Raw genomic sequence first — 25,930 nt, 5'->3', positions numbered from 1 at the left:
AACATTAAATTAAATTTAAAGCATAGAGTATATTTTTTAGTTTTCGAAAACTGTAAAAATTGTTGCAGTGTTGGATCTAGAACACAATTTGATCAACCAATACACGTTATCCTTTGTAATTCCGATATAAATAATATAAATGATATAAATAATCGCTGCAACAAATTAAAAAAAATCTGAATCTTTCAGGCTTTTGTTTGGTAAGAGGTAGACTACAACTAAATAATATTTAGTAGTGTTGAATTTAGATAATCACTGAACTGAATGATTTGCCCAGTTGGTCAATTATGGTGTCTAGTTGATACAAAATCCAGTAGTCTGACCTAAATTCTGCACTCCATGAATTTGGTTTATGATGTTGTAGCTTGTGGTCCCATTCATGAGTAGCTCCAAAAAACTATTCTGAAGGTAGTTTCGAAGTGTTCCACTGAAAGGCCCATTTCAACATATTCGTCAGCCTCTGGTCTTGAGACCTCGGTCTTTAAATCAGAATTTGCTCCCGTGCCACATCCCCACACAACACGGTCGCAGAGGACGGCCCTATCAGACATAAAATGACATGTCTAACAGCATTTCATCAATTTCAACTCTGTTAACCATCAGCGCAACAACTAAAAGATTAACAAAAAAATCTAACAAATGTATTGTTATATTATCAGTGATACAGGGCACACAAAGGCAAAGGACTCTATGCCAAAATGTCCCTGTCAGCAGCAAAGACAATTTGGGCTGAAATGAGACCTAAATATTATTTGGGTGCATTCAGCATGTTTTTTGTAGCATTATGTTCTGGATTATTTTTAGTCTGAATATTTGAATTATTTTCACTATGTCATTATTAGGTGATAAAGACACAACAATGTGTGCACAATTATTAGGCAAGTGAGTATTCAATATATATTATTTATATATATATATATATAGTATATCAATATTTCTATGCATATTTTCCAACTCCAAACCATATAAACTTGAATGCTCATTGGATTTAATCATTTTCAGGTGATATGTATTGGTGTAATGAGGGAGGGTGTGACAACAGTGAATAACACCTGATATCAAGGTGTGCAGAATTATTAGGCAGCTTCATGACCTCAGGTAAAATGGGCCAAAAAAGAGATTTAACTGACACTGAAGTCATAAATTGTAAAATGCCTTTCAGATGGATGAAACACTCTTGAAATAGTTAAACTATTAAAGCGTGACGACCGGACACTCAAAGGTTTTGTTGTGAATAGACAACTGGGTTGCAAAAAATGCATGGAGAAGAAAAGACGCAAATGAACAGTAAAAGATTTGAAGAGAATTAAACGTGAAGCTACTAGGAACCCATTTTCCTCCTGTGCCACCATATTCCAGAACTGTAACCTACCTGGAGTGTCCAGAAGTACAAGATGTCAAGTTCTCAGAGACATGGCCAAGGTCAAGAAGGCTGAAACACGACCACCACTGAATAAGATTTGAAATGTACTGTATAGATTGGGCAAAGAAATACCTGAAGACAGATTTTTCAAAGGTTTTATGGACAGATGAAATGAGAGTGACTCTTGATGGAACAGATGGATGGGGTCATGGCTGGATCACTAATGGACACAGGGCACCACTTCAGTCAGGCGCCAGCCAGGTGGAGGAGGGGTACTGGTATGGGCTGCTATCATTAATGATGAGGTAATTGGACCTTTTCAGGTTGAAGATGGACCGAAACGCAACTCCTAAACCTACTGCTGGTTGCTGGAAGATACTTTCTTCAAACAGTGGTACAGGAAGAAGTCCTCAGCATTCAAGAAGCCATGTTCTTCATGCAGGACAATGCTCCATTACATGCATCCAAGTACTCCACTGCTTGGCTAGCAAGCAAGGGCCTAAGATGCACAAATGATGACCTGGCCTCCTTCCTCTCCTGACTGTGGGCCTTTATCAAACTTGAGATTTATAGTCAGGGAAAACAATACACCTCTTTGAACTGCATTTGTGAGGCTGTGGTTGCTGCTTCAGCAAAAGTTGATCATGAACAGATCAAGAAACTGACAGACTCCATAGATGGAAGGCTCATGACAGTTATTGAAAAGAAGGGTGTTGATATTGGTCACTGAATATTTTAGAAAGGACAAACATATTAATTATCATTTTGTGTTACTTATTTGTTTCACTTACTTAAAAAATTGAGAATAAACACGTGAGTTGGGACAAAGTATGCACTCTTATGTATTCCCCTGAGAAAGATCAAAACTCACGTTTCCTTAGTTAAACATTCAGGTAATAATTTGGATTCTCTGTGAAGGAGGCTGCTAAGACTTGAAAACAGGTGCAAGACTCCGCCCCAGTCGTGCCCGTGCGCGTGAATTTAGTTAGACACGTAATTTGAGGTCAGTTTAACCAACCAATCGCCGTCCGTTTTGAGTGAAATTTGATACTTCCTGATATACGCGGGACTATTTGAATAACTGCGCGCACAATCCGCGAAAATAAATTATTTAGCTTTCTGCCTGAGAAGTTTGGGTCTTCCCCAGTGTGGTTGCAAATATTTCACTTGGAAATAGTTTATTCTTCAGGTTTAACGTCGATTGTCGTGTTGTAAGAACCAACTTGAGGTAAGTATCAACTGATGTAGAAGTAAATCTCTACCTCTGAACAGTTTCATCGTTAGGTCAGGGCACTAGCATCGGGTGTTGTTGGAGTTGACACGGATGTTTTGATCCGATTTCCATTAAAAAAATGTATTTGTAATTATTTTCTGACTGATGAGTTTACACAACCGCTCGCATAACTTGCGCGGTTGCATACAGAGGTTTTTGTTTGTGAGTCAACGTTGCTTCGTTCTCGTCATTATTTTCAGGCTTATTTTGGCGCGCAAAACCCCTTATAGGTCCTCCATATTAAACCTCCTGTGATCTCACATCTGTGCCAATGGCTGTATTACGTCAGCCAATAGAAATTAACTTCATCTTTCTGCAACTTTCTAATCTTTTATTTAATATAATCTTCTAATGCACGATTCTCTAATCTAATTTTGGGAGCCTGTCCTAGACTTTATTTACATTTTTTGTTCAAGAAATGTAATGTAATTTTCGAGAATGTTTCTCGACTGTAGGAAAATCGTATAATTGTAGATTGGCCTTGGGGTTCATCCGATCGCTGTGTTTACCCCTGATGGGGTTCATCTAAACATCATGGGAATGCCGGCTGCTTGGTGCCAACATGAGTCACGCTCTTGGAATGCCATTCCCAAACAAGATAAGCATGAAGAACAGTACTCATAGGCAGAGTATCCACCCCTCCTCACCTGACCCTCTGACTAAAAACCCCCAATGCTTCCAGAAGTTTTCCTTGTCCCAAACGGGGGCAAAACAATTAATCCGGAATGATCAACCAGAATATCAACAATACCTGCACTATTTGCCATGGTCGACAAGCGTGCATCCCCCCTAAAGCATCAGAACTACACAGTCAAACAATGACACTGTACCGTAACTACGACCACCAAGACTTGTTTATTATGTCGCAATTGAATATAATTGATCAAAAATCCCCATAAGAAACAGTTCCACATCTTAAAGCTTTCACATGTTGTCTTGACACGCTGTCATCAGATGTTAACATATTTTTTTTTAACTCTGTAAAAATGGATAATCGTTCTCTGCAATCAGGCATTTTCCCAACGTCTCTAAAAACAGCAGCCATTAATCTCCCTTTTATAGCCAATATCATTGAGAAGGTTGTCTTCAATCAACTCAGCAATTTTGTGAGCTCAAGCAGTCTCTTAGACAAATTTCAGTCAGGCTCTGACCTCACCACAGTACTGAAACAGCCCTGATTAAAGTTTTAAATGATATACGGCTGAATACTGATTCTGATAAAATAACAGTTCTGGTTCTATGAGATCTCAATGCAGCATTTGACACTGTTGATCATAGAACACTTCCTAAATTGCGTAGGACTCTCCAGGACTTAATTGGTTCAGATCTTATCTAGATGGCTGGAGTTACTTTGTCACCACTGGTAATCATCAATCTGATAGGGTGGCTATGACATGCCATGCAGATGATACTCAACTACCATAGCCATGCAGATGATACTCAACTACCATAGCCATGCAGATGATACTCAACTACCATAGCCATGCAGATGATACTCAACTACCATAGCCATGCAGATGATACTCAACTACCATAGCCATGCAGATGATACTCAACTACCATAGCCATGCAGATGATACTCAACTACCATAGCCATGCAGATGATACTCAACTACCATAGCCATGCAGATGATACTCAACTACCATAGCCATGCAGATGATACTCAACTACCATAGCCATGCAGATGATACTCAACTACCATAGCCATGCAGATGATACTCCAATATATGGCTTTTGAATCGTATGACAACACCTCAATAGACTCTCTGTATGGAACAGTTTGTCTACACTCAAACTGAGATAAACTAAGAGATTATTGTGTTTGGCTACAAAAATATAAGAACTAGTATTAGTACAAATATAGCCAGAATCAAGGGCTTTTTGTCCCAGAAAGACCAAGAGAAGCTCAGTTTATAAATCACTAAATTTATATTAATTTTAGGCCCCAGATACATTTCTGATATCATGGTAGAATATCAACCGAGCAGGGCTCTTAGATCAATGAACGCAGGTCAGCTAGTAGAGCCCAAACTAAACATGGTCAATCTGCGTTTAGCACTTATGTTGCACACAACTGGAATAATATGTCGCCATTGAATATTGGTTGTTTTGCAGCGCTCTAGTGACTCCTTCAGTCATGGTTGTTAGCTGGAAAACTGGATTTCTCCAGCTTCATTGTCTAGTTCAGTGGTTCCCAACCCTGGACATCTGTGACAGAGGACCATAATCACAAATTGGACACCAGAAAAGATTGGGGGAGGAATGTGGTAGAACATGGAAAAGTAAATCATGTTGTTTCTTGTTGTAGGACAATGGCGTGTCCTGCTGAGACAAGAAAAAGGCACATTAGCGATTTCTTTTCTCCAGCCAAGGTATTTTGGATACCAAAACAACTTTGTAATAGTCCCCAAAAGTCTTAGTAGGTTTTATATTTATATTTATGTATTTTCTATATTACAGAGGAGTTCAGCTAACCTTTCAGACAACCTGCCAGAAACTCCTAGCACTTCTCCAGAACCTGATACCAAGGTAACACACGCACACCTTTTTATTTAATTTTTTTATATATCCTGGAACAACTGAGGTCCATGATACCGGACCCTAAACCCAAGGGTTTACCTGACCTGGCTAGGGATGAGACGATGTGAGCCAGTGTTTCCTCTTGTGGCGATCTCGACTCTCCTGAGTCCGCGGGGACTGTTGTAGCAGTGGGAGTCGTAAAGTGGGATTGGGAGAAAAAGGTGTAAAATTGAAAAACTTTACGGATGCTTATTGGTTATTTTTGCTTGTAGTACATTATTAACCCTTTAATCTCCAGTATCTCACAAACGTGAGTACACCCCTCACATTTTTGTAAGTATTTTTCATTATATCTTTTCATGTGACAACACTGAAGAAATGACACTTTGCTACAATGTAAAGTAGTGAGTGTACAGCTTGTATAACAGTGTAAATTTGCTGTCCCCTCAAAATAACTCAACACACAGCCATTAATGTCTAAACTGCTGGCAACAAAAGTGAAAATGTCCAAATTGGGCACAAAGTGTCAATATTTTGTGTGGCACCATTATTTTCCAGCACTGCCTTAACCCTCTTGGGCATGGAGTTCACCAGAGCTTCACAGGTTGCCACTGGAGTCCTCTTCCACTCCTCCATGACGACATCACAGAGTTGGTGGATGTTAGAGACCTTGCGCTCCTCCACCTTCCGTTTGAGGATGCCCCACAGATGCTCAATAGGGTTTAGGTCTGGATACATGCTTGGCCAGTCCATCACCTTTACCCTCAGCTTCTTTAGCAAAGCAGTGGTTGTCTTGGAGGTGTGTTTGGGGTCTTTATCATGTTGGATAAAGTGGTTTAGACATTAATGGCTGTGTGTTGTGTTATTTTGAGGGGACAGCCAATTTACACTGTTATACAAGCTGTACACTACTTTACATTGTAGCAAAGTGTCATTTCTTCAGTGTTGTTACATGAAAAGATATAATCAAATATTTACAAAAATGTGAGGGGTGTAATCACTTTTGTGAGATACTGTAAATGAACATGTGTATTACAGACTTTGCCTGAGAATATATCTTCAGGCATTAAACCAGGAACGTCCAAGCATTCCCAGGATCCAGATGTCAAGGTGAGAAACACATCTGCCAAAATCCTCCGTTGATGAATTTTGTAAAGCAGTTTTTATTTTTCCAATGCATTAGCTTTGTTAATGTTTATACTCAACAATTAAGTTGTGTTTGTCTTTAACATTTATAATTATCCATTGTGAGTGGGCTATATCTTTTGCTATGTTGGTTAAGTTCCAGCCTGAATGTCTTGGAGCTTTGGATTTGAAATTATACAGTTACTGTGGTGTTGGTATTTGGTCATGGAAAATGGGGAACTATGTACAAAATGTGCTGTAATTTCAAAATCCTATATGGAAAACACTGTTCAATGTAAGCTGAAAGTCTGCACTTTAGCCTAAATAAAGTTTCATCACTGTCTAATTATTTTGTCAGTTCACAAAAAATCACTTCTTTCCACAGAGAGAATCACATGATGAAAGCCACACCTTTCAGTACAATTATGGAGGCAAGAAATACACAGTTTTATGCCATTCTCACGGAACCGTACTGGATGCACTGAGAACCAGTGATGAGTTTAAGAACCTGGTTAAGAAGAATTTGCACAAGGAAGTTGTCATCCAAAGAGGAACACCCCCGAAGGCAGCTGTCTGCACTCATTTCCCATGTCATTTAATTGATAACAAAGAAGAGTTGAAAATCCACTTCATCCAGGGTCTGCAACAGGGTAATTCTTCAAAGGCCAAATGCCGCTCCAAACAGAGAAACCAGAATCAAATGCCAGCTACAGAGTTGATCACATTCTGTGTCGCAAAAACAGGTGGAGAAAATATAGAAGCAAAAGTAATAAAAAACCCAAAGCTAAGAAAGAAGGTTGACTTTGTTTGTGTGTACGCATACAGAAACGAAACAGTGAAGGAAGCCCTGAGGAGAGATGGCAGATTTCATAGCTACATCTTCAGAACATGCTGCGCTCTTTCTGAGACAATAAATGGAGACTCCAATACAGAGTTCTCCCAGCTGGTTGATGGTTGCGATGGGAAAATATATAATGTGAAGCGCATCAGTAATGTTTCTGTACCAGATAGTCAGGAGGACTGTGACAACACACCAACTGAAGAGCAGCGTGACCCCCCTGGTGAACAACCAGAAGCAGGGCCGTCTGCCCAGAGCTCTACCCCACCAGAAACGGGAAACGCACGTTCACAGAGAAAGGAGGTGGAAAAAGATGGCGGAGGTTTACTGGTGAAGCAAACAAGGCATGAGATTTCGAACTCTAAAGAGATCCTAGCAATCCTGCGTTCCCAGTTTGCTGTCCTGGTAAAGAAGCTGAAAGAGAGAGAGAAGCTGAAAAATAAGTCAGATGTGCAGCAATTCTTTAGAAAAGAGTTTGGAAAGAAAACTGAATGCTTCCAAAAGATGAAAACTCTAAAGTGTCTGATTAAGCTAAGTGATTCTGTTTGTCAGGTGAGAATTGAAGGGGAAGCTGTAGGAACAGGATTCCTTCTGTTTGATAAGTTCGTGCTTACAAACGGCCATGTTGTTGAGCCCATCTATGACCCAATCACAAACAAGTTGGTACAATCAGTAGTCGTAACATTTGACTTTAACGACCTGACTCGTTGTCATGAAAGGCGTGTGGAAGCGGGGGTTGTTGTCTATGAGAAACACATGGATGAAGCAGGCCGTTATGTTGACTTTGCTTTGCTGGAACTTAGCCCAGACCATGAAACTGGCTTCCCTGCAGGCTTGCTCAGCAACTTCAACTTTCCCACTTCGGAGGGTGGAGTCGCTCTGATTGGTCACCCTGATGGTGGGGTGAAGAAGATGGATCACTGCTTCATAACTGAATATGAGGGTCGTATAGAAGCTGTACACAAAAAGATGAAAGAGAATTTTAAATACATGCAGTTGATAAACAATAATTTTCTAAATTGGGACAAGCAGAGTATAGTAACAGATACAAATAAGCTTACTTATGACACCTGTTTCTTCGAAGGAGCCTCTGGCTCCCCAGCCTTCAACGAGCACTGTGACGTGGTTGGTATGCACACAGGAGGCTACTACTACAAGGATAAGACAGGCAATCTCCACAGAGCCATAGAGTTTGCCATTCCTTTATCAATCATACTTGAGAATCTCCTCATCCAGGCGGTCAAGAGGAAAAGAGTTGATGTGCTGGAAGGATTCCTGATCCATGCGAGGCAAAGTGTGAAGTTGAATGTCGTGATGAACAGGGTTGAGGAGAGGTCTCATAACGCCAGCCTGGTCCAGGCATTCAATGAGATCCTGGTGTCCAACAGTAACACCTCCAAACAGGAAGAGCCGAGGACCTTTTACCAGTTGCTCTTTGAGAAAGTCCCGGGAGTTGAACCCATGGATGTGGATCAATAATTAAAATAATGACTGTGCTTGACTTCCACACGTGCGCTTGAGTTTCCGCACATCGTGTCAACAATAACACCCCTAAAGTTCCTGCTCTTTAAAATGTGAATTTCACTGAATAGTGATGACATGTTTTATCAGTGGGTTCAAGTTTTTATTATAGTTTCTTTACACATTAACACAATGTGCCGGCATACTGTAAAAGGTCATCAGTTCTCTTAACTAGATCACTTGTTATTGAAAGTCAATTTTGATATTTTTATAATCGCTAATTAAGCCTCAGCAATGCAAACAGTTTATTACTACAGCTGTGTTCAAAAGTTTGCATACCCTTGGAGAATTGGTCATATCTGTACCATTTGTAAAGTAAACATGAGTGAGCAGGCAAAACATGTCTAATTTATTTTGGATTTAAATTCAGCTGTAGGTCATAACAGAATGGCACAATCATAAAACAAAACATGGAAACAAAGCAAAAAATGAACTGACCCCTGTTCAAAAGTCTGCATACCCTTAGTTCTTAATACTGTGTATTGCCCACTTTAGTATCAATGACAGCATGTAGTCTTTTGTAATAGTTGTATATGAGGCCCTGAATTCTTGCAGGTGGTATAGCTGCCCATTCCTCTTGGAAATGTAAAGTCCTTGGTTGTCTTGCATGAACTGCACGTTTTAGATCTCCCTAGAGTGGCTCGATGATATTAAGGTCAAGAGACCGTGATGGCCACTCCAGAACCTTCACCTTTTTCTGCTGTAACCACTGGAGGGTCAACTTGGCCTTGTGCTTAGGGTCATTGTCATGCTGGAATGTCCAAGAGTGTCCCATGCGCAGCTTTCGTGCAGAATAATGCAAATTGTCTTCTACTATTTTCTGATAACATGCTGCATTCATCTTGCCATATATTGTCAAAAGATTCCCTGTGCCTTTAGTGCCCAGCCTTTAGCTGTTGCGTTCTGTTACTAATGTTAATTAACCGGTCATTATAACTTTTAATTCACATTAGCTTTTGTTATTGAATGAATGTTCCTACATACTTTGTACTGGTTTCTGATGTAATAACATGTAATGAACTATGGCTTGCTTTGTTCTGCTGTCACTAGAACTACCCTGAAGCATGTAACCTTCAGAAAGTATTCAGACCTTCAGTTTTCCATTTTCAATAAATTGCCACAAATGTCTAAAAACATGTTTTTAACTGTTACTCCGGAAAATTGCTTATATTAACTGTTGTTGTGTATTCCCGTAACCTATTGTTGTGTATTCACGTAACCTATTGTTGTGTATTCACGTAACTTGTTTTGTTTGTTTTTTTGGGGGCAGTATAACTGTGTACCAGTAGTCCAGCATACAGGAATCTAACGTATTGTAATGGTTTCTGCTGGGAAGACTTGTAATGTAAAATAACCATGATTTGCCTTCTGCTGACTGATATTACATCCAAATATATTCACAATAAAGGTACAGAAGCCAAGGACTGTATTTGAAAGACCTGTTTCATTTCCTTTCAAGCAGAAACTGAAATTGATAAATGCTGAATTGTTTTCATTGAAGCACTTCTCGCCAAGCAAATCCTCATGGTTGGTGTTGGAGGGCACGTCTCCCGCTCATCGACTCTCACAAACACGCCGTCAAATCGATGCAAATTTGGTCGTCAATGAAGGAGAAGGAAAAATGGGAAAACCAGGAAAAATAATATGAAGCCATTCTGAGTAATTTTTATTTCATAGCTTCTAACACAAAGAACAAAAATGGCACCACATTTTCTGCTGCAACAGTGAGTCTGCTGGCCCTGTATGCTGTTGTCATATCCTGTCACAGATCATTAAATTAGACAAAGATAAATCACATGCTGAATAAATTAATCAGCTTTGTACTCTTTTTGGACAGATACTTAATGTTCCCCTTAGGGATCCCTTGGGACAGAGTTTTGGGAAACTTTACTTTAGACCAGAGCCCTCTGGGCTGTACAGGATGCAGCCTTTGACTTCATCAGGATACCCAGAATTCCACCCTACAGGTCCCTGTTGTTGCTGCTGAGTAGCTTGGGGTAAGAGGTCCCGATGGCGCGCCCGTGTCGACACACCACCACCTCCAGGAGATACTCATCCACCTTCACTTTCACCGTGGTTACCTTTAAACAAACAACAACGCTAACGTTATCCTATACATCATTCACCTTTAAACAAACAACAACGCTAACTTTATCCTATACATCATTCACCTTCAAACAAACAACAACGCTAACATTAGCCTATACATCATTCACCTTCAAACAAACAACAACGCTAACTTTATCCTATACATCATTCACCTTCAAACAAACAACAACGCTAACATTAGCCTATACATCATTCACCTTTAAACAAACAACAGCGCTAACATTAGCCTATACATCATTCACCTTTAAACAAAAAACAATGCTAACGTTATCCTATACATCATTCACCTTTAAACAAAAAACAATGCTAACGTTATCCTATACATCATTCACCTTTAAACAGAAAAACAATGCTAACGTTATCCTATACATCATTCACCTTTAAACAAACAACAATGCTAACGTTATCCTATACATCATTCACCTTTAAACAAAAAACAATGCTAACGTTATCCTATACATCATTCACCTTTAAACAAAAAACAATGCTAACGTTATCCTATACATCATTCACCTTTAAACAGAAAAACAATGCTAACGTTATCCTATACATCATTCACCTTTAAACAAACAACAATGCTAACATTAGCCTATACATCATACACCTTTAAACAAACAACAATGCTAACGTTATCCTATACATCATTCACCTTTAAACAAAAAACAATGCTAACGTTATCCTATACATCATTCACCTTTAAACAAAAAACAATGCTAACGTTATCCTATACATCATTCACCTTTAAACAAACAACAATGCTAACATTAGCCTATACATCACTCACCTTTGAGCTGCACTCTAATTTGCACCTGACCTTTACAAAATGTCAGTGATTTAAAAGGGATCAGTTCAATCAGGGTCAGGTTTCAATCAGAATATAAATATTGCATTTTGGTAGAAGGATCATGTTCCTATGATTCGGTAGAATACTTAAGAACTAGTAAGAATTTGTAAGCAATAACATGGAATGCTAATATGTAATTCTAGGGGTCACACATTCAGCCTCTCACCTTCTCAGTGGACCTGAGGAAGATGATTGTGAAGAGGGCAACTTCAAACTCTGGGCTGACCCCGATGAAAGAGCTTCCCACAGGCTTAACAAACCCCTTCCAGCTGAACTGAAGGTTCAGAATGTGGTCATCCTCATCTGGCTGCAAGGGGAGGTTATTAGAGGTAATAACTAGACAAAGTTTATAACCTCAGGCAGTTATAAGCCAAAGTGTTTATAAGGTGACTTGAATATATTTACAGAGTGGTTATAAGTGATACAATGTGAATTTAAGGTGGTTGTAAAGTAATGGTGTGTATGTAATAAACATGTTGAATTAAGTAAATATATGGCTAAATGTACTGTGTTTGCTCAAAAAGTTATGTGGTAGAGTGAATACATACAATGGTTGAATCTCAAATTGCATACTTGTATACTATATAGTATGCCAGATTAGTATGCGAGAAGATTAGTATGTCTCAAACCATGGTACACAAATAGTATGCCAAAAGTTCTCGGATGGTCTACTATTTCTGGTGGATTTTCATCGTATGCGTCCATGTTTTTGGGGTAATATAGAAAACAACCGCTTGTGCAGAGTAAAAGAGGAGTTGTCATGGAATTTCTTGAAACAATGTACATTTTAGTATTGTCTGCTTTTCTATTGCCTGGTATGTAACTCTGGTCTTTCTTTGTGACATGTCTGAATGAAATCATTAGATCATTGGGTTCTCTGACCCTCTGTTAATCTGCCTGAACCAATAAGGGTATTTGTTCTTCTGGATTGTGACCAGCTGTCTGAGTCTTTTATGATATTCCCGTTGCCCCATTAGAGTTAACACCCAGGACAGGATAGAAGAAGACACAGGAGTAGGCAGGAAGTTAACACCCAGGACAGGATAGAAGAAGACACAGGAGGAGGCAGGAAGTTAACAACCAGGACAGGATAGAAGAAGACACAGGAGGAGGCAGGAAGTTAACACCCAGGACAGGATAGAAGAAGACACAGGAGGAGGCAGGAAGTTAACAACCAGGACAGGATAGAAGAAGACACAGGAGGAGGCAGGAAGGGATAAGGGAACAAATGTTGTCTTTAGAGAATGAATGAGCAGTCTTACCACACCCCTTTTACCTGAATAAATACTGTGACTGTTCTGCTTTCCTTAGAGATTCCTCACAGGTTTATTTAGTAGGCTTTTGAGGCACCTCTCCTTGCAAGTAATAAACCATAGATTTGTGGTGGAAGTAAACTTAATAAGAAACGTTAATTCATTTAACACAATGCTCAATGGTGTCTAGCTAAATATTCTAACTTGCCATGATGTTAATGCAACACAAATCATCTAATATTGAGAGGGAATTTAATGACGAGGGTGTATGTCCCAAACGGTCCCAATGCTGGCATACTAACTTCCTATCTACTCAACAGTACGTACTTCATCATCATCTGCGAAGTACGTACTTATAGTATGCGATTGGAGATTCAGCCAATGTCTTGAAGTTGGCAACCTTTTATAAAAAAATACTACTTCTTTACCAGTGCTTAGGCCTGTGACAGGTACTTCTACTTGTATACAGTAAAGTTACATGAAGTTATTATTGTCTCTGCGTTCAGCATAAGGGAAGTTAGAGGTAGTTTTAATGGCCAAGCTAACTAGCACTACCGCTAGGTGATGAGTAGAATTAGTATCAGCTAACAAACCAACGTCTAACCTGGACGCAGAGATGTTATGAAGTATACCTATGACTTCATCTGAATAAATAAAGGGCTTCATTCTGGAATCATCCCTCAAAGAGGAAAGAAGAGGTTTTCCTTAATCATCACATGGGGTTTGATGCCATCTTACAGTGCTCTTCTCTTCCTGGGCCTTGTAGCCCTTGTAGTCCACTTGACCCTGCTTCTCCTGCAGGTAGAACTGAACCCAGTTGTGGAAACCGATGATCTCCTTCCCATATTTGGTCTCGCCAACAAACACATGTTCAAACCCACACGAATCCTCGCTGTTAGAGATAGTGAGAGAATGTGGAATACTGGAATCAGCCTCTCTCTTACACACACACACACACACACACACACACTAGATCATTTTCACAAAACACACTCACAAGATAAAATTCACAAAACACACACACACCCTCCACTCCTGTCCCGATGGTAGAGTTTAAACCAGATGTCGTACAGTTGTTTCTTAAACTGCAGCTGGTCTGATGGGGACTGACCTTTACTCACCAGGTACCCGTGAGCACACTGAGACACACACACACACACACACACACACCACACACCACACACACACCACACACACACCACACACACACACACACACACACACACACACACATACACACTTCTGAACATCAGTTTTTCATTAGCTGTATTAAAGGTACATTTTCCATACGCACAAAAAAGCTTACTTCCCTGTACATGTTCTGAACACATTTTCTCATGTCCCTATTAGTGAGCATTTCGCCTTAGAACTTTATCTCTGTATAATATTATATACTGTTTTGTGATGAGTTCATATTTTAGTACAGTGTGTAATCAATTTGCCCCCTTTCAACTATGAGTGTCGACACCTTCATGAGTTCCGTCTCCAAAACAGCGTTGAGGAACAGTTGGTTCTCCATCAGTTCCTCCGTGGTCTCGGTCTCCGACACGCCGGTAGATGGTTCATAGTTGTCCAGGAGACTCATGAACACTGAAACCAAAAGGAGATACTGGATTACTCTGAAGACAGTGTTAATAAAATACACCCTGTGGAGCAGTACATCTGAAGACAGTGTTAATAAAATACAGACTGTGTAGTAGTACATCTGAAGACAGTGTTAATAAAATACAGACTGTGTAGTAGTACATCTGAAGACAGTGTTAATAAAATACAGACTGTGTAGTAGTACATCTGAAGACAGTGTTAATAAAATACAGACTGTGTAGTAGTACATCTGAAGACAGTGTTAATAAAATACAGACTGTGTAGTAGTACATCTGAAGACAGTGTTAATAAAATACATACTGTGTAGCAGTAAATCTGAAGACAGTGTTAATAAAATATAGATTGTGGAGCAATACAGCTGAAGACAGTGTTAATAAAATATAGACTGTGGAGCAGTACATCTGAAGACAGTGTTAATAAAAAATAGACTGTGGAGCAATACAGCTGAAGACAATGTTAATAAAAAATAGACTGTGGAGCAGTACATCTGAAGACAGTGTTAATTAAATATAGACTGTGGAGCAGTACATCTGAAGACAGTGTTAATAAAATATAGACTGTGGAGCAGTACATCTGAAGACAGTGTTAATAAAATATAGACTGTGTAGTAGTACATCTGAAGACAGTGTTAATAAAATACAGACTGTGGAGCAGTACATGGCACTAATTTTGTCTGGAGCCCACTGGGCTCATAATGGTGTCTGGAATAGAGTGAACGGAATGACAAACACGTGGAAACTATGAGTATTCATTCTTGACCAATTCCGAGTAATGTCCTTGACTTGTCAAATCAACTTCCATTGGCTTTGGGAATGTCTTAAAATGGGACGTGTCCCCCAAACCACACTGCAGTACCAGGATCTAAACTAAAACCAATGTCCTTAGAGGACAGCACTCCTATGGCTAACTACCACAATCGAGCTTGCAGCCCCTCAACTGACCACAAGGGGTCACTAGACCAAAAGTATCAAGGAAATGGTTGTAATCTGCCTTAGAGATGTTACTAAAATACTATTCAAATAGTTAGCAGTATTATATCATGAGCGATGGTGCTTCTAGCTAGCCATAGCGGTCAGAATTTACTAGCAACTTCTGTGAAATGTTACAGCACTGACATCATTTAGGTATTCCCTTTCATTCATTACTATGAGCTTGTCCTCCCTAATTAAGGTGCCACCAGCTGCCTGTGTTGGAGAAATAATAATATTAATAATGAGTTTGGTTGCCAGCAAACCTCGAGCCAGGAGGTCGAGAGGAGTTACAGAGCAGGTAGAGAGGAACAGTTAGAGAGGAGGAGGTAATGTAGAGGAGGCAGTGAGGAGTTACAGAGAATTAGGTAGAGTTAGAGAATGAGGTACAGAGAAAGCGGAGTTACAGAGGAGGTAGAGAGCAGTATATAGAGAGGAGGAGAAATAAGGAGGAAACAGGAGAGCAGGAAGAGAGGAGAAACTTACAGGAATAGGTCTTGATGCTTTTCAGTTTATTTTCGTTAACGTAAGAAAACAGAGGAGCTCTGGCGTTGTCTCTGGCCTGGTTACTGCCCTTGGCCACATAACCGGCCTTACCCTGGAGAGACAAACATAGTTAGTGCCTCAGGAGACAGACAGACAGGTAAATAGTTAGTGCCTCAGGAGACAGACAGACAGGTAAATAGTTACTGCCTCAGGAGACAGACAGACAGGTAAATAGTTACTGCCTCAGGAGACAGACAGACAGGTAAATAGTTACTGCCTCAGGAGACAGACAGACAGGTAAATAGTTACTGCCTCAGGAGACAGACAGACAGGTAAATAGTTACTGCCTCAGGAGACAGACAGACAGGTAAATAGTTACTGCCTCAGGAGACAGACAGACAGGTAAATAGTTACTGCCTCAGGAGACAGACAGACAGGTAAATAGGCTCTGCCTCAGGAGACAGACAGACAGGTAAATAGGCTCTGCCTCAGGAGACAGACAGACAGGTAAATAGTTACTGCCTCAGGAGACAGACAGACAGGTAAATAGTTACTGCCTCAGGAGACAGACAGACAGGTAAATAGTTACTGCCTAAGGAGACAGACAGACAGGTAAATAGTTACTGCCTAAGGAGACAGACAGACGGTCTGTATCTTACGAAATAACATTATCTAAAAATATATAAATATAATATTAATTAAATTGTTATCCAGAAATCATGCATATGAATAGCAGAATATCAGCTGTATTTGTGCCTTTAATAAGCCAACTGGCTGTTGGTATGGTAACCATGACAGCCGTACCTGCAGAGCGATGGTGTAGTCAGTTCCAGGTTTCAGACGGTTGGTGTCCAGACTCCACAGCTGGTTCAGGACCACAGTGAGCTCCTGGTTCACACCTTCACTACAGAATGGAAATACAGAGAGATCCACATCAAGAAGCAAGACGACAGCACATGACCATGAAATGTAACAATATAAACCAGTTTGGGTGGTGGACAAAAGCAAATGTATATTTTATTCATATTTTTTCATATGATTTTTGTTTCAGTCACCGAGCAAACACTCTAATCCAGAGCAATTTACAGCTACTGCATTCATCTTAGCAGAGACAGTAGCTGTAAGTCCTGAACATTAACAAAGAGATTAGTAGCAAAATATGTACATATAGAAGTTTTCCCTCACTGCTCTTTATTGAAAAAGATATCCCCAGGCAAAAAGCTACACCCTTTTCCAGTTACCTCCGCTTTCAATTAACAGCTGAAATATTAAGCTACAATCTTACGGAGTTACACAACCCTCACATAACACACCTGAAATATATAGACACCTGGGATCCTTTCGAGTCATCATTTATTCTCACGCTGAAAACTGCAGTGACCGAGAGTTTGATTTTGGCAAAATAACAATGTAAAATAATTTCTCTGCGTGAAAAACGAAACAGACTGATTTCCTGTTTGAGTTCAGTTTGGCGAGCTATTGAATGCCAGGCCTCCATTCACCTTCACGCCCACAGAATTTACTGTGGTGGTTTTATCTTTGGCCTTGCTGAAAAAGCTCCCTGACACAATCAAACCCCTCTTCTGAATGTTCAGGAGGAGGCATTACACCAAAACAAATGAAGATATTAACATTTCTGTTTACAGTCTTTTCTAAAGCACTGGCTGAAGTCTCAGTTCAATGTGATATTTGGGACAGCTACTGTTTGTAGAGGGAGTCCAGCATGTTTCTGTGGTCTAAAAAACTGAAAGAACCTGTCAGGCTGGTTGTTATGAACATGGGAGAATTACACAAACACATCCAGTAGGTAGACCTGCCCAGAGGAAACACTGGTGCGACTGGTTGACTCGAAGGTTATTTGGACCAGAGTTAGGGTTGTTCATACTCTAAACCCTAGCTGTAGTGATTACTCATAACCCAAACTGTAACCAATTAAAATGTTAACTTACACTAACCCTAACAATGGAAAGTTTATTTAGTAATGCCCAATACATTTTTAATACCATCAAACTAGATGAAAATGTCAGGTGTCTTGGATTTTTTTTAAATTGCATGCCTGGATTAAAGCAAATTATGTTTTAGCCAGCGGTGGCAAAAGTTGTTGTTGAAAGCAAACAGAATGGAATATAGTTTCTCTTAACCCCTAGACCTCTTTCAGGATGAAGAACCATAACATCAAGTGAAAAAGGAGTGAAATTCTCCTTTAAATTCACTTACGGAGAGGTGCAAAGCCTTGGTTCTAGAATCACCACCTCCTATAAGGTCCTCATAGGCATTAAACGTACATTTCAAACGCTTCATGGTACATGCACGGTTTTAGAGCAAAACAGGAAATGCTCTGGTAGCTACGGATGACAGATCCCTTCAAACACAAGTCATAAAGTTATTACTTTTAGCCATTTGCTTTGGGATCTCACATCATATGGCTTTGAGTAATAACATTATCGAGAAGCCTAGTATTGTGAAAACCATTCAACAAAACAGGGCAATGATGTTAAATAATATTCTATAACAAATAATTCTACCAAATAATGCACCTATTTGCGTAATTAATCTATAACTGCATTGCTTTTTTTTATACAAGGCATTAAAATGAACAAATATTAAACATCCAAAAAGACCAACAGGTACCGTTATTTGTCAAAACAAATGAGTCGTCAACACGCACTAAAATTATACTAATTATAGTCTGCATAATGCACTGCACTAATTGCTACAAGATCTGCAGGGAGAATGTAACATACGAATCTCACCTTCTCGCCATGGCTAAAGTACTTATTCAAAGAACAAACTGACATCCCACAGATCCGGTCTTCCGCGACAAACGGTTGCTACACCATTCAGGAAGACGGAGGTTGTAGTGTTTCAATTAGGGAATTTGCTTCAGCTAGCCCTGAATATACCGGTCTATGACCAAACGCAGGAAGTGAAACAGAAAACGTGTTAGTTTGCAGAAATGGTCCAACCGATACTTGGCTTCCGTATTTATGACCCATCAGAGACATTAAAGAAACTGAAGATGCTGATGGTTTACCGCCTCACTCAGTGTTCATTAACCACCTTCTGGTTATTTGAATATCTCTTATCAGCACGGCTGATGTTCTCAACAAGGCAGCATGGTGCGTCTTTCAGGAACACTCAATAAGATATATTAATGCACGTGCTAGTACTTCGGGCTTCTCCGTTGACTTTTCCTGGGTTCTGCGCCACTAACAACATTCAGTAAGCCGAAACAAGTGAATGAACTGTTCAAATGCGGGGATGGTTGCATCATTGTTTCGGGAACATTCATAAAAATCCCTAACAAAACGCTTGACCTCCGCCCTCAGTGTGTTGTGCACTCCTGCGCGCCTCCCTAATTTGCATATGAATCCCAAACCTGTAGGGGAGAAAATTGCGGGTATAGGAACAAAATCTTCGGCAACCTGTTCTATCAGTGTACAAGGTACCACGTTATTTAACTGAAAATGGATAGTAGATATTTTTGTATGACATGTGCATTTGTTTTTGTCTGATTCCACACATAGCATATGCGTAAGATTTGGTTTTCTACAACGACAGGAAGGATGGGTGCATTCATTTGAATGTCATGCTTGTGTTATTTAGAAGTGGAAAAGTGAATGGCATGTAATGTGTATAAGTCCCGAATATTTTTTTGAATGCTAAAATTAATTAAAAAACAAGAATTGGGTTTGCAGATGTCCAGTGTCCAGAGGGGGTGCACGTTTTCAAATTAAATTGACTTATCTGACCAATGGTATTGATTGTAGCAATGCCAATGTAACTGATTGGTCAAAAGTAGAAGGCCTACCCCTCTCTAGTTTACAGAATACATTTTCACTTAAAAACCTTTACGAAACTGCCAGAAGAATTGTTCGGGATAGAAAGAAAAACCCACAGGTAACCTCAGGAGAAATACAGGCTGCTCTGGAAAAAGAAGGTGTGGTTGTTTCAAGGAGCACAATACGACGATACTTGAACAAAAATGAGCTGCATTGTTGAGATGCCAGAAAGAAGCCTTTACTGCACCAATGCCACTCAAAGAGTCTGACTGCACGCTGTCATTGATGCTAAAGGGGGCAATACACAGTATTAAGAACTAAGGGTATGCAGACCTTTAAACAGGGGTAATTGAATTTTATTCTTTTTTGCCATGTTTTGTTTTATGATTGTGCCATTCTGTTATGACCTATTATTGAATGTGAATCCCATAAGAAATAAAATACATGTGTTTTGCCTGCTCATTCAAGTTTTCTTTATAAATGGTACATATATTACCAATTCTCCAAGGGTATGCAAACTTTTGGGCACAACTGTATATTACTGACATACTTGCCATATATGTAATATTCCGTACCACTACCAATACTGCTGCTAGTTTTACAGTACTCCTTTTAAACTGCTGCTAATATACAGTGTTATTGTCACGTTTCAATGGAGGGAAACAGAGGCAGGCTCAGAGATTTGAGGCGTCTTTTAATAAATACAAAGGCAAAGAAAACAAAACGGCGTGCCGGGCACTACAAAATAGTCTCAGGAGTCAGGACCACCGAAACATGACACACAGACACGCACAATGACCGACAAGAACAGGGAGAAAATGGCTGAACTAAATACACAGACAAACAAGGAGAACAGAAACAGGTGGGGGATAAACACAGGTAAAAGGAATAGACTGATTAACTGAAACAAGAACAGGAAAGACCATACAAGTACAAGACAAGGACAAACAGAAAACAAGGTCGGAACAGGACCGTTACAGTTATGTATAGTATTGCTTTTTCCTCTTGCTATATTTCTGCTGTGTATTTATTTACTTTTCTTCTTCATTCTCACTACGTAGTTGTAGTGTGCTGTGCCACCATTCATAAGCTTATTACTGTGGCTTATTATTTGTTTATAATATTCAAAATTCTACCAAATTGCTGCTAGTTTACGTTGTTATGTACACCAATTAGCCATAACATTATGACCACTGAGAGGTGAAGTGAATAACACTCATAATCTCGTTATCATGGCACCTGTCAGTGGGTGGGATATATTAGGCAGCAAGTGAACATTCTGTCCTCAAAGTTGATGTGTTAGAAGCAGGAAAAATTAGCAAGCATAAGGATCTGAGCGACTTTGACAAGGGCCAAATTGTGATGGATAGACGACTGGGTCAGAGCATCTCCAAAACTGCAGCCCTTGTGTGGTGTTCACAGTCTGCAGTGGTCAGTACCTTTAAAAATTGGTCCAAGGAAGGAAAAGCAGTGAACTGGCGACAGGGTCATGGGTGGCCAAGGCTCTTTGATGCACATGGGGAGCGAAGGCTGGCCCGTGTGGTCTGATCCAACAGAACGAGTTACTGTAGCTCGAATTTCTGAAAAAATGAATTCTGGTACTGATAGAAAGGACACAGAACACACAGTGTATCACAATTTGTTGAGCATACACACCAGTCAGGGTGCCCATGCTGACCCCTGTCCACTGCCGAAAAAGTGCCTACAATGAGCAAGTGAGGATCAGAACTGGACCACGGAGCAATGGAAGAAGGTGGCCTGGTCTAATGAATCATGTTTCCTTTTACATCATGTGGATGACCGGGTGTGTGTGCCTCGCTTACCTGGAGAACACATGGCACCAGGATGCTCTATGGGAAGAAGGCAAACCAGCGCAGGCAGTGTGTTGCTTTGGGCAATGTTCTGCTGGGAAATCTTGGGTCCTGCCATGCATGTGGATGTTACTTTGACACGTACCACCTACCGGAGCATTGTTGGAGATCATTCATTTTGCAGGATGACGCTGTGTTGTTCAGTGCATTTGACAAAAAAAACTTTATTTTATATTTTGGTTTTCTATGTGTTTATCACAGTCATACGTCGGCTGAGGTTACTCTACATTAGGATCCGCTTTACATCCGTATAGCGAATCGGAATATTTCGTCCGGTGGGGTTGGGTCTTGCATCCCGGGCCGGCGTAATGACGGTAAGCCCGTGGTTGTCTGATATATTATCTGTTGTCGTTCCTTTTCCATAACACCTGCACATGATATTTATTTTTGGACATGGCAAACATTTATTGGTTGTTATATTGAGTGTTATCAGTACTGATGCAAAATCACGATGATTTGTGAAATGTTACTTAATATGTAATTAAGATATATACATATATTGATATGAATATGATCAATTTTCGGTTTATTACAGAAAAAGACTGATATCCACGTAGCGTTCATTGTAAGATCGCGGGATCAGACTACAGTGCGAGGCTATGGAGGAACCGGACGTAGACTTTAGTATTAGTTTCACGCATGCGTAAATATTGGCCATGCGTATGAGCAAGAAACCAATGCGCTGTATTCAATTTATGTTGAATTATCTCAGTTAGCTCATGATTTGCACGTACACTACAGTTACCTTTGATCATTTTTATGTCTCTCATGGCCCAGTGTGGATAACCTCAGCAGACACGTAAGAAAATAACGTTTGTGTGTTAGACTTTTAGGTTGACTAGCCTTCTCGCCTCGACAAAAACATGGGGCCCGTAGTGGAACTCATCGCTGGAAGTTACGAGCAGATCACCTTTGGTTACCGGTTGTGCACTAGTGAAGAGGTAATATTACTTCAGTGTCTGATAATTATTTTAATTCCTGATTCCCCTGGGTATCCGTCATGTTATAGGTTACATTTATCGGCCATTTTTTAATCAGTTAGTTGGCTAACTTGCTGTTATTGTCTATTATGTGTACTGATTGTAGTGATTGCAACGACACATTTGAGATGTACGTACGTTATTTAGCTATCAGGCCCTCTTAAGCAGGACGAGTTCATGCAGTAGTGGCTGTATACATTATTCTTGGATACCTTTTACAACATATTGTGTACTATGCCAAACCGCCAGTAAACAGTAACCTTGTTTGGGAAGATTATCTGTTTTATTTGTATATTTTACCATGTGTTTATCAGACATGTCAGTCAAGAACCAATTCACATTTGTGGCGTCCTGGTCAGTTCTCACGCAGTGTTGTCAATTCTGCAGGAGTGGACAGCCACTGCAGACTTCACCCACCATGCCCACACCGCCTCGGTTTCTGCCGTGGCCACCAGCGAGAGGTACATCGCCACAGGCAGCCGAGATGAGACCATCCAGATCTACGACATGAAGAAGAAAATAGAACACGGAGCGCTGCTGCATCACGACGGTGAGAAAGAGGGCAGGATGCATTCTGGGAGAGGGCTGTATTCGTTAGTAGCCAACAGTTTGTAGTGGAGGGAGGACGGGATGTGGTGTGATGCCTCACTGACAGTGAGTCGGGGAAAACCCACCCGTTTGGAGATCTCACCTAATCCCATCCCAGTCAAAGAATCTTGGAAGACAAATTAGGGGAAATTCTCCATTTACCCATAATCCTCTCTAATGAGGCACTTGTTGATTGTTGTTCAGGTACCATTTCCTGTCTGGAGTTCTATGGCTCCTCCCACCTCCTGAGCGGAGGTCAGGACGGGCTGCTGTGTGTCTGGAGCACCAAGAACTGGGAGTGTCTCAAGTCGATCAGAGCTCACAAGTAAGATCTCACTGGCATACTTTCCCTAAATGCCTTGGTTTTCCTGAAATCATGGTAGTAGGTTGGGAGTTGCCTCTTCAGATTCTAGGATTCTTTTAGGCTCTCCTACTCTGGTCTTGGAGAGCTGCTGGCTTGCTGTTTTCTGTTCCACCACACCACTAACCCACCTGTTTGATTTGTTTCTTCAGAGGTCAGGTGACGTCACTCTCCGTCCACCCGTCCGGGAAACTGGCCTTGACTGTCGGCACAGACAAGACCCTTCGGTGAGCTTTTATTCTAGAATGGAGTCAACGCTCTATGTACTCTGACTTGTCTTGTGAGTTTTGTTTGTAGGTGGAGAAACATTCTCCTGGAGATATTTGAATAAAACCCTGTTGTTGGTTACAGAACCTGGAATCTAATCGATGGCAGATCAGCTTTCATCAAAAACATTAAACAGAGTAAGTGGGCGCCAGGTCATTAAACACGATCATTCTAACCAGGTAACAATAAACAGTGTTTATTCCGTCTGACTCTGTGCCATTAAAGTAGCTCCTGCATTTACACAAGGGACATTTTAGTTTTTTAAATAACGTCTCCCTGTCCCCCAGATGCGTTGTTAGTGAAGTGGTCGCCGCCGGGAGATAAATATGTGTTAGTGGTCAATGATCATGTGGATGTGTACGACCTGGAGACAGCCACTGTCACGTCGACCATCATCAACCCCAAGAGGATTTCATCCATCAAGTTCCTCAACGTAAGCTCAGCAGGGTTGGGGTCATTTCAATTTGATGATTTATTCAGGAAATTATTTTAATGAAATTTTTTGTCAAGTTATTTCCAGGTGTTGCAATTTTCCCAATAATTTTAAATATCTCTTATCCAGAGTGTTCACTAAATAACTTTTTTTTAATTTGTTTTTTTTACAATGAAGTAATCTTTGCTTTCCTCCTAATCTGTTCTTTTATTGGAATAATGAATGTTTGTTTTTGTCATCAGAACTCTGTCCTGGCCATAGCAGGGGACGATCAGACTGTCCGGCTTTTTGACATCAACACTCAGAAGTTACTCTGTGAGTTTGAGGCTCATGAAACCAGGTACATACATCAGTAGAATATATGGACAGATAACATATGCATACAATTAAAATCTGTCTTTCCATGTAATACCATCTTTTCGTTTGGTAACGTCTCTCAGTAGTGTCTCATTCCCTTCTATAAGCAGGATCTCTGTTGTATGAAAACATACATTGTGTGTGTTGATTGAGTTGCGTAAAGAGCCCTGGGTTGGATTCAAACCCATGTGGCGTTAGATGAGCTACACTTGAGCCATTCGTGTATATTTCTTACTGTTGGTTTTGTGGAAGAGTGTTGGCAGAATATTAACAAACCTATCTTTCTGTCCCAGGGTGAAATCGGTGGACAGTTTCACCATGGAAGATCTCTGCGTTGTGGTAACGGCATCGAATGACGGCTTCATCAAATTGTGGAAACTTAACCTCGAGGTACGTGTCACCTGTCTGCCCACAGCACTGCATCCCTCGAGTCGATATCGGCTGGCCCATTTTTAAATGAGTCAACTCCAGTTTGGGACACAGTCTTCTAACAGCACTAGTGATATGGATGTGAAAATTACAGCATCAATGATTGAGCTGTGTGGTTTTCTTATCAGCCTGGGCTTCTCTCACTAACAAGCTCATTTTTGTCTGGTTTCCAGTTTTAAAATATGCCCTAATTTATATCATTTGTTGTAATAAAATGTTTGGACAAATGTCTCCAGTTATGTAAATTTTTAAGAGTCACATGGAATGCCATTATAAAAGGCCTATTTTATGGAACTTGAAAACATTTTCCCAGCATGCATGGCACTCTACACTCACATCCTTTCACTGCATGGTTTTCCACATGAACGTATGTGGACTAGTGGGACCGTGTAAGTAAAGGTCTGTCTGTGTTTCCTAGGCGATTTTAAGTGTTGCTGATCTCTAGTCTATTTTGTTTTCCAGACGTTGGGGTCCCCACAGCTGCTGGGGAAGGTGAATACGACAGCCAGGCTCACCTGTCTGTCTGTGTGGCAGCCCACCTCTCTCCAGGAGAGCCCCCCGGAGATCAAAACCGAGCCTGCAACCTCTCAAGGTACTGACCTGAACCGTCCAGTATTGGACTGGGTGGGACCGGATTGTTCAACCCTGGGAGATGCAAACTGCATGTTCAAGTTTTTTTATGTGATTATTCTGGTTCTGACGGCAGATTCCACCCTAATGCAGAACTGAGGGTTTTAAAATTTGGGGTCAATTAACATTTGTGGAAAATGTGTGTATTTGGGTCATTAAGACGATATGTCATCCAACAGACACAAAGGATGTTGGGGATGAAGTTTCGAAGAAGCGAGTCCGGATCTCGACTGTGGAAGTGGTCATAGAGGAAAGCAGTTCACCCAAGAAGAAAAAGGATGGGGGGAAAAAGAAGCAGAAAACCTAATAAATTATTTTTTACTTTG

General features: G+C 40.4%; 3 protein-coding genes across 5 annotated transcripts; 2 read left to right on the top strand and 1 right to left on the bottom strand.

The window, feature by feature from the left end:
- The first annotated feature begins 2,433 nt into the window (after positions 1–2,433).
- LOC105031235 (protein FAM111A) lies at positions 2,434–8,976 on the top strand. Its single transcript, XM_020042379.2, has 5 exons — positions 2,434–2,591; positions 4,946–5,009; positions 5,098–5,166; positions 6,196–6,267; positions 6,668–8,976. The coding sequence occupies exons 2-5, from the start codon at positions 4,950–4,952 to the stop codon at positions 8,597–8,599; spliced, it is 2,133 nt and encodes a 710-aa protein (XP_019897938.1). The 5' UTR covers positions 2,434–2,591; positions 4,946–4,949; the 3' UTR covers positions 8,600–8,976.
- Positions 8,977–10,286: 1,310 nt separating this feature from the next.
- LOC105031237 (poly(U)-specific endoribonuclease-C) lies at positions 10,287–19,218 on the bottom strand. Of its 3 annotated transcripts, none has more exons than XM_013133389.3 (9): positions 18,941–19,218; positions 18,660–18,813; positions 16,711–16,810; positions 15,907–16,018; positions 14,316–14,437; positions 13,874–13,986; positions 13,586–13,739; positions 11,761–11,901; positions 10,287–10,722 (listed from the first exon to the last, which is right to left on the bottom strand). In XM_013133389.3, the coding sequence occupies exons 2-9, from the start codon at positions 18,668–18,670 to the stop codon at positions 10,603–10,605; spliced, it is 873 nt and encodes a 290-aa protein (XP_012988843.2). In that variant the 5' UTR covers positions 18,671–18,813; positions 18,941–19,218; the 3' UTR covers positions 10,287–10,602. The 3 variants fall into 3 exon arrangements, with proteins under 3 accessions (XP_012988843.2, XP_019897209.2, XP_028971186.2); XM_020041650.2 differs by having other exon boundaries at positions 18,967–19,218; XM_029115353.2 differs by having other exon boundaries at positions 18,660–19,218.
- Positions 19,219–22,178: 2,960 nt separating this feature from the next.
- On the top strand, positions 22,179–25,930 carry pak1ip1 (PAK1 interacting protein 1). Its single transcript, XM_010905560.3, has 10 exons — positions 22,179–22,500; positions 22,927–23,089; positions 23,332–23,452; positions 23,641–23,715; positions 23,840–23,892; positions 24,043–24,188; positions 24,431–24,528; positions 24,839–24,935; positions 25,437–25,566; positions 25,784–25,930. Exons 1-10 carry the CDS (start codon positions 22,423–22,425, stop codon positions 25,909–25,911), a joined length of 1,089 nt encoding a protein of 362 aa, XP_010903862.1. The 5' UTR covers positions 22,179–22,422; the 3' UTR covers positions 25,912–25,930.

The sequence above is a fragment of the Esox lucius genome, chromosome 3 (assembly GCF_011004845.1).
Source record: "Esox lucius isolate fEsoLuc1 chromosome 3, fEsoLuc1.pri, whole genome shotgun sequence".
Taxonomy (NCBI): domain Eukaryota; kingdom Metazoa; phylum Chordata; class Actinopteri; order Esociformes; family Esocidae; genus Esox; species Esox lucius.
The sequence above is the reverse complement of the archived record's forward strand: the minus strand, read 5'-3'. Positions and strand labels throughout refer to the sequence as shown.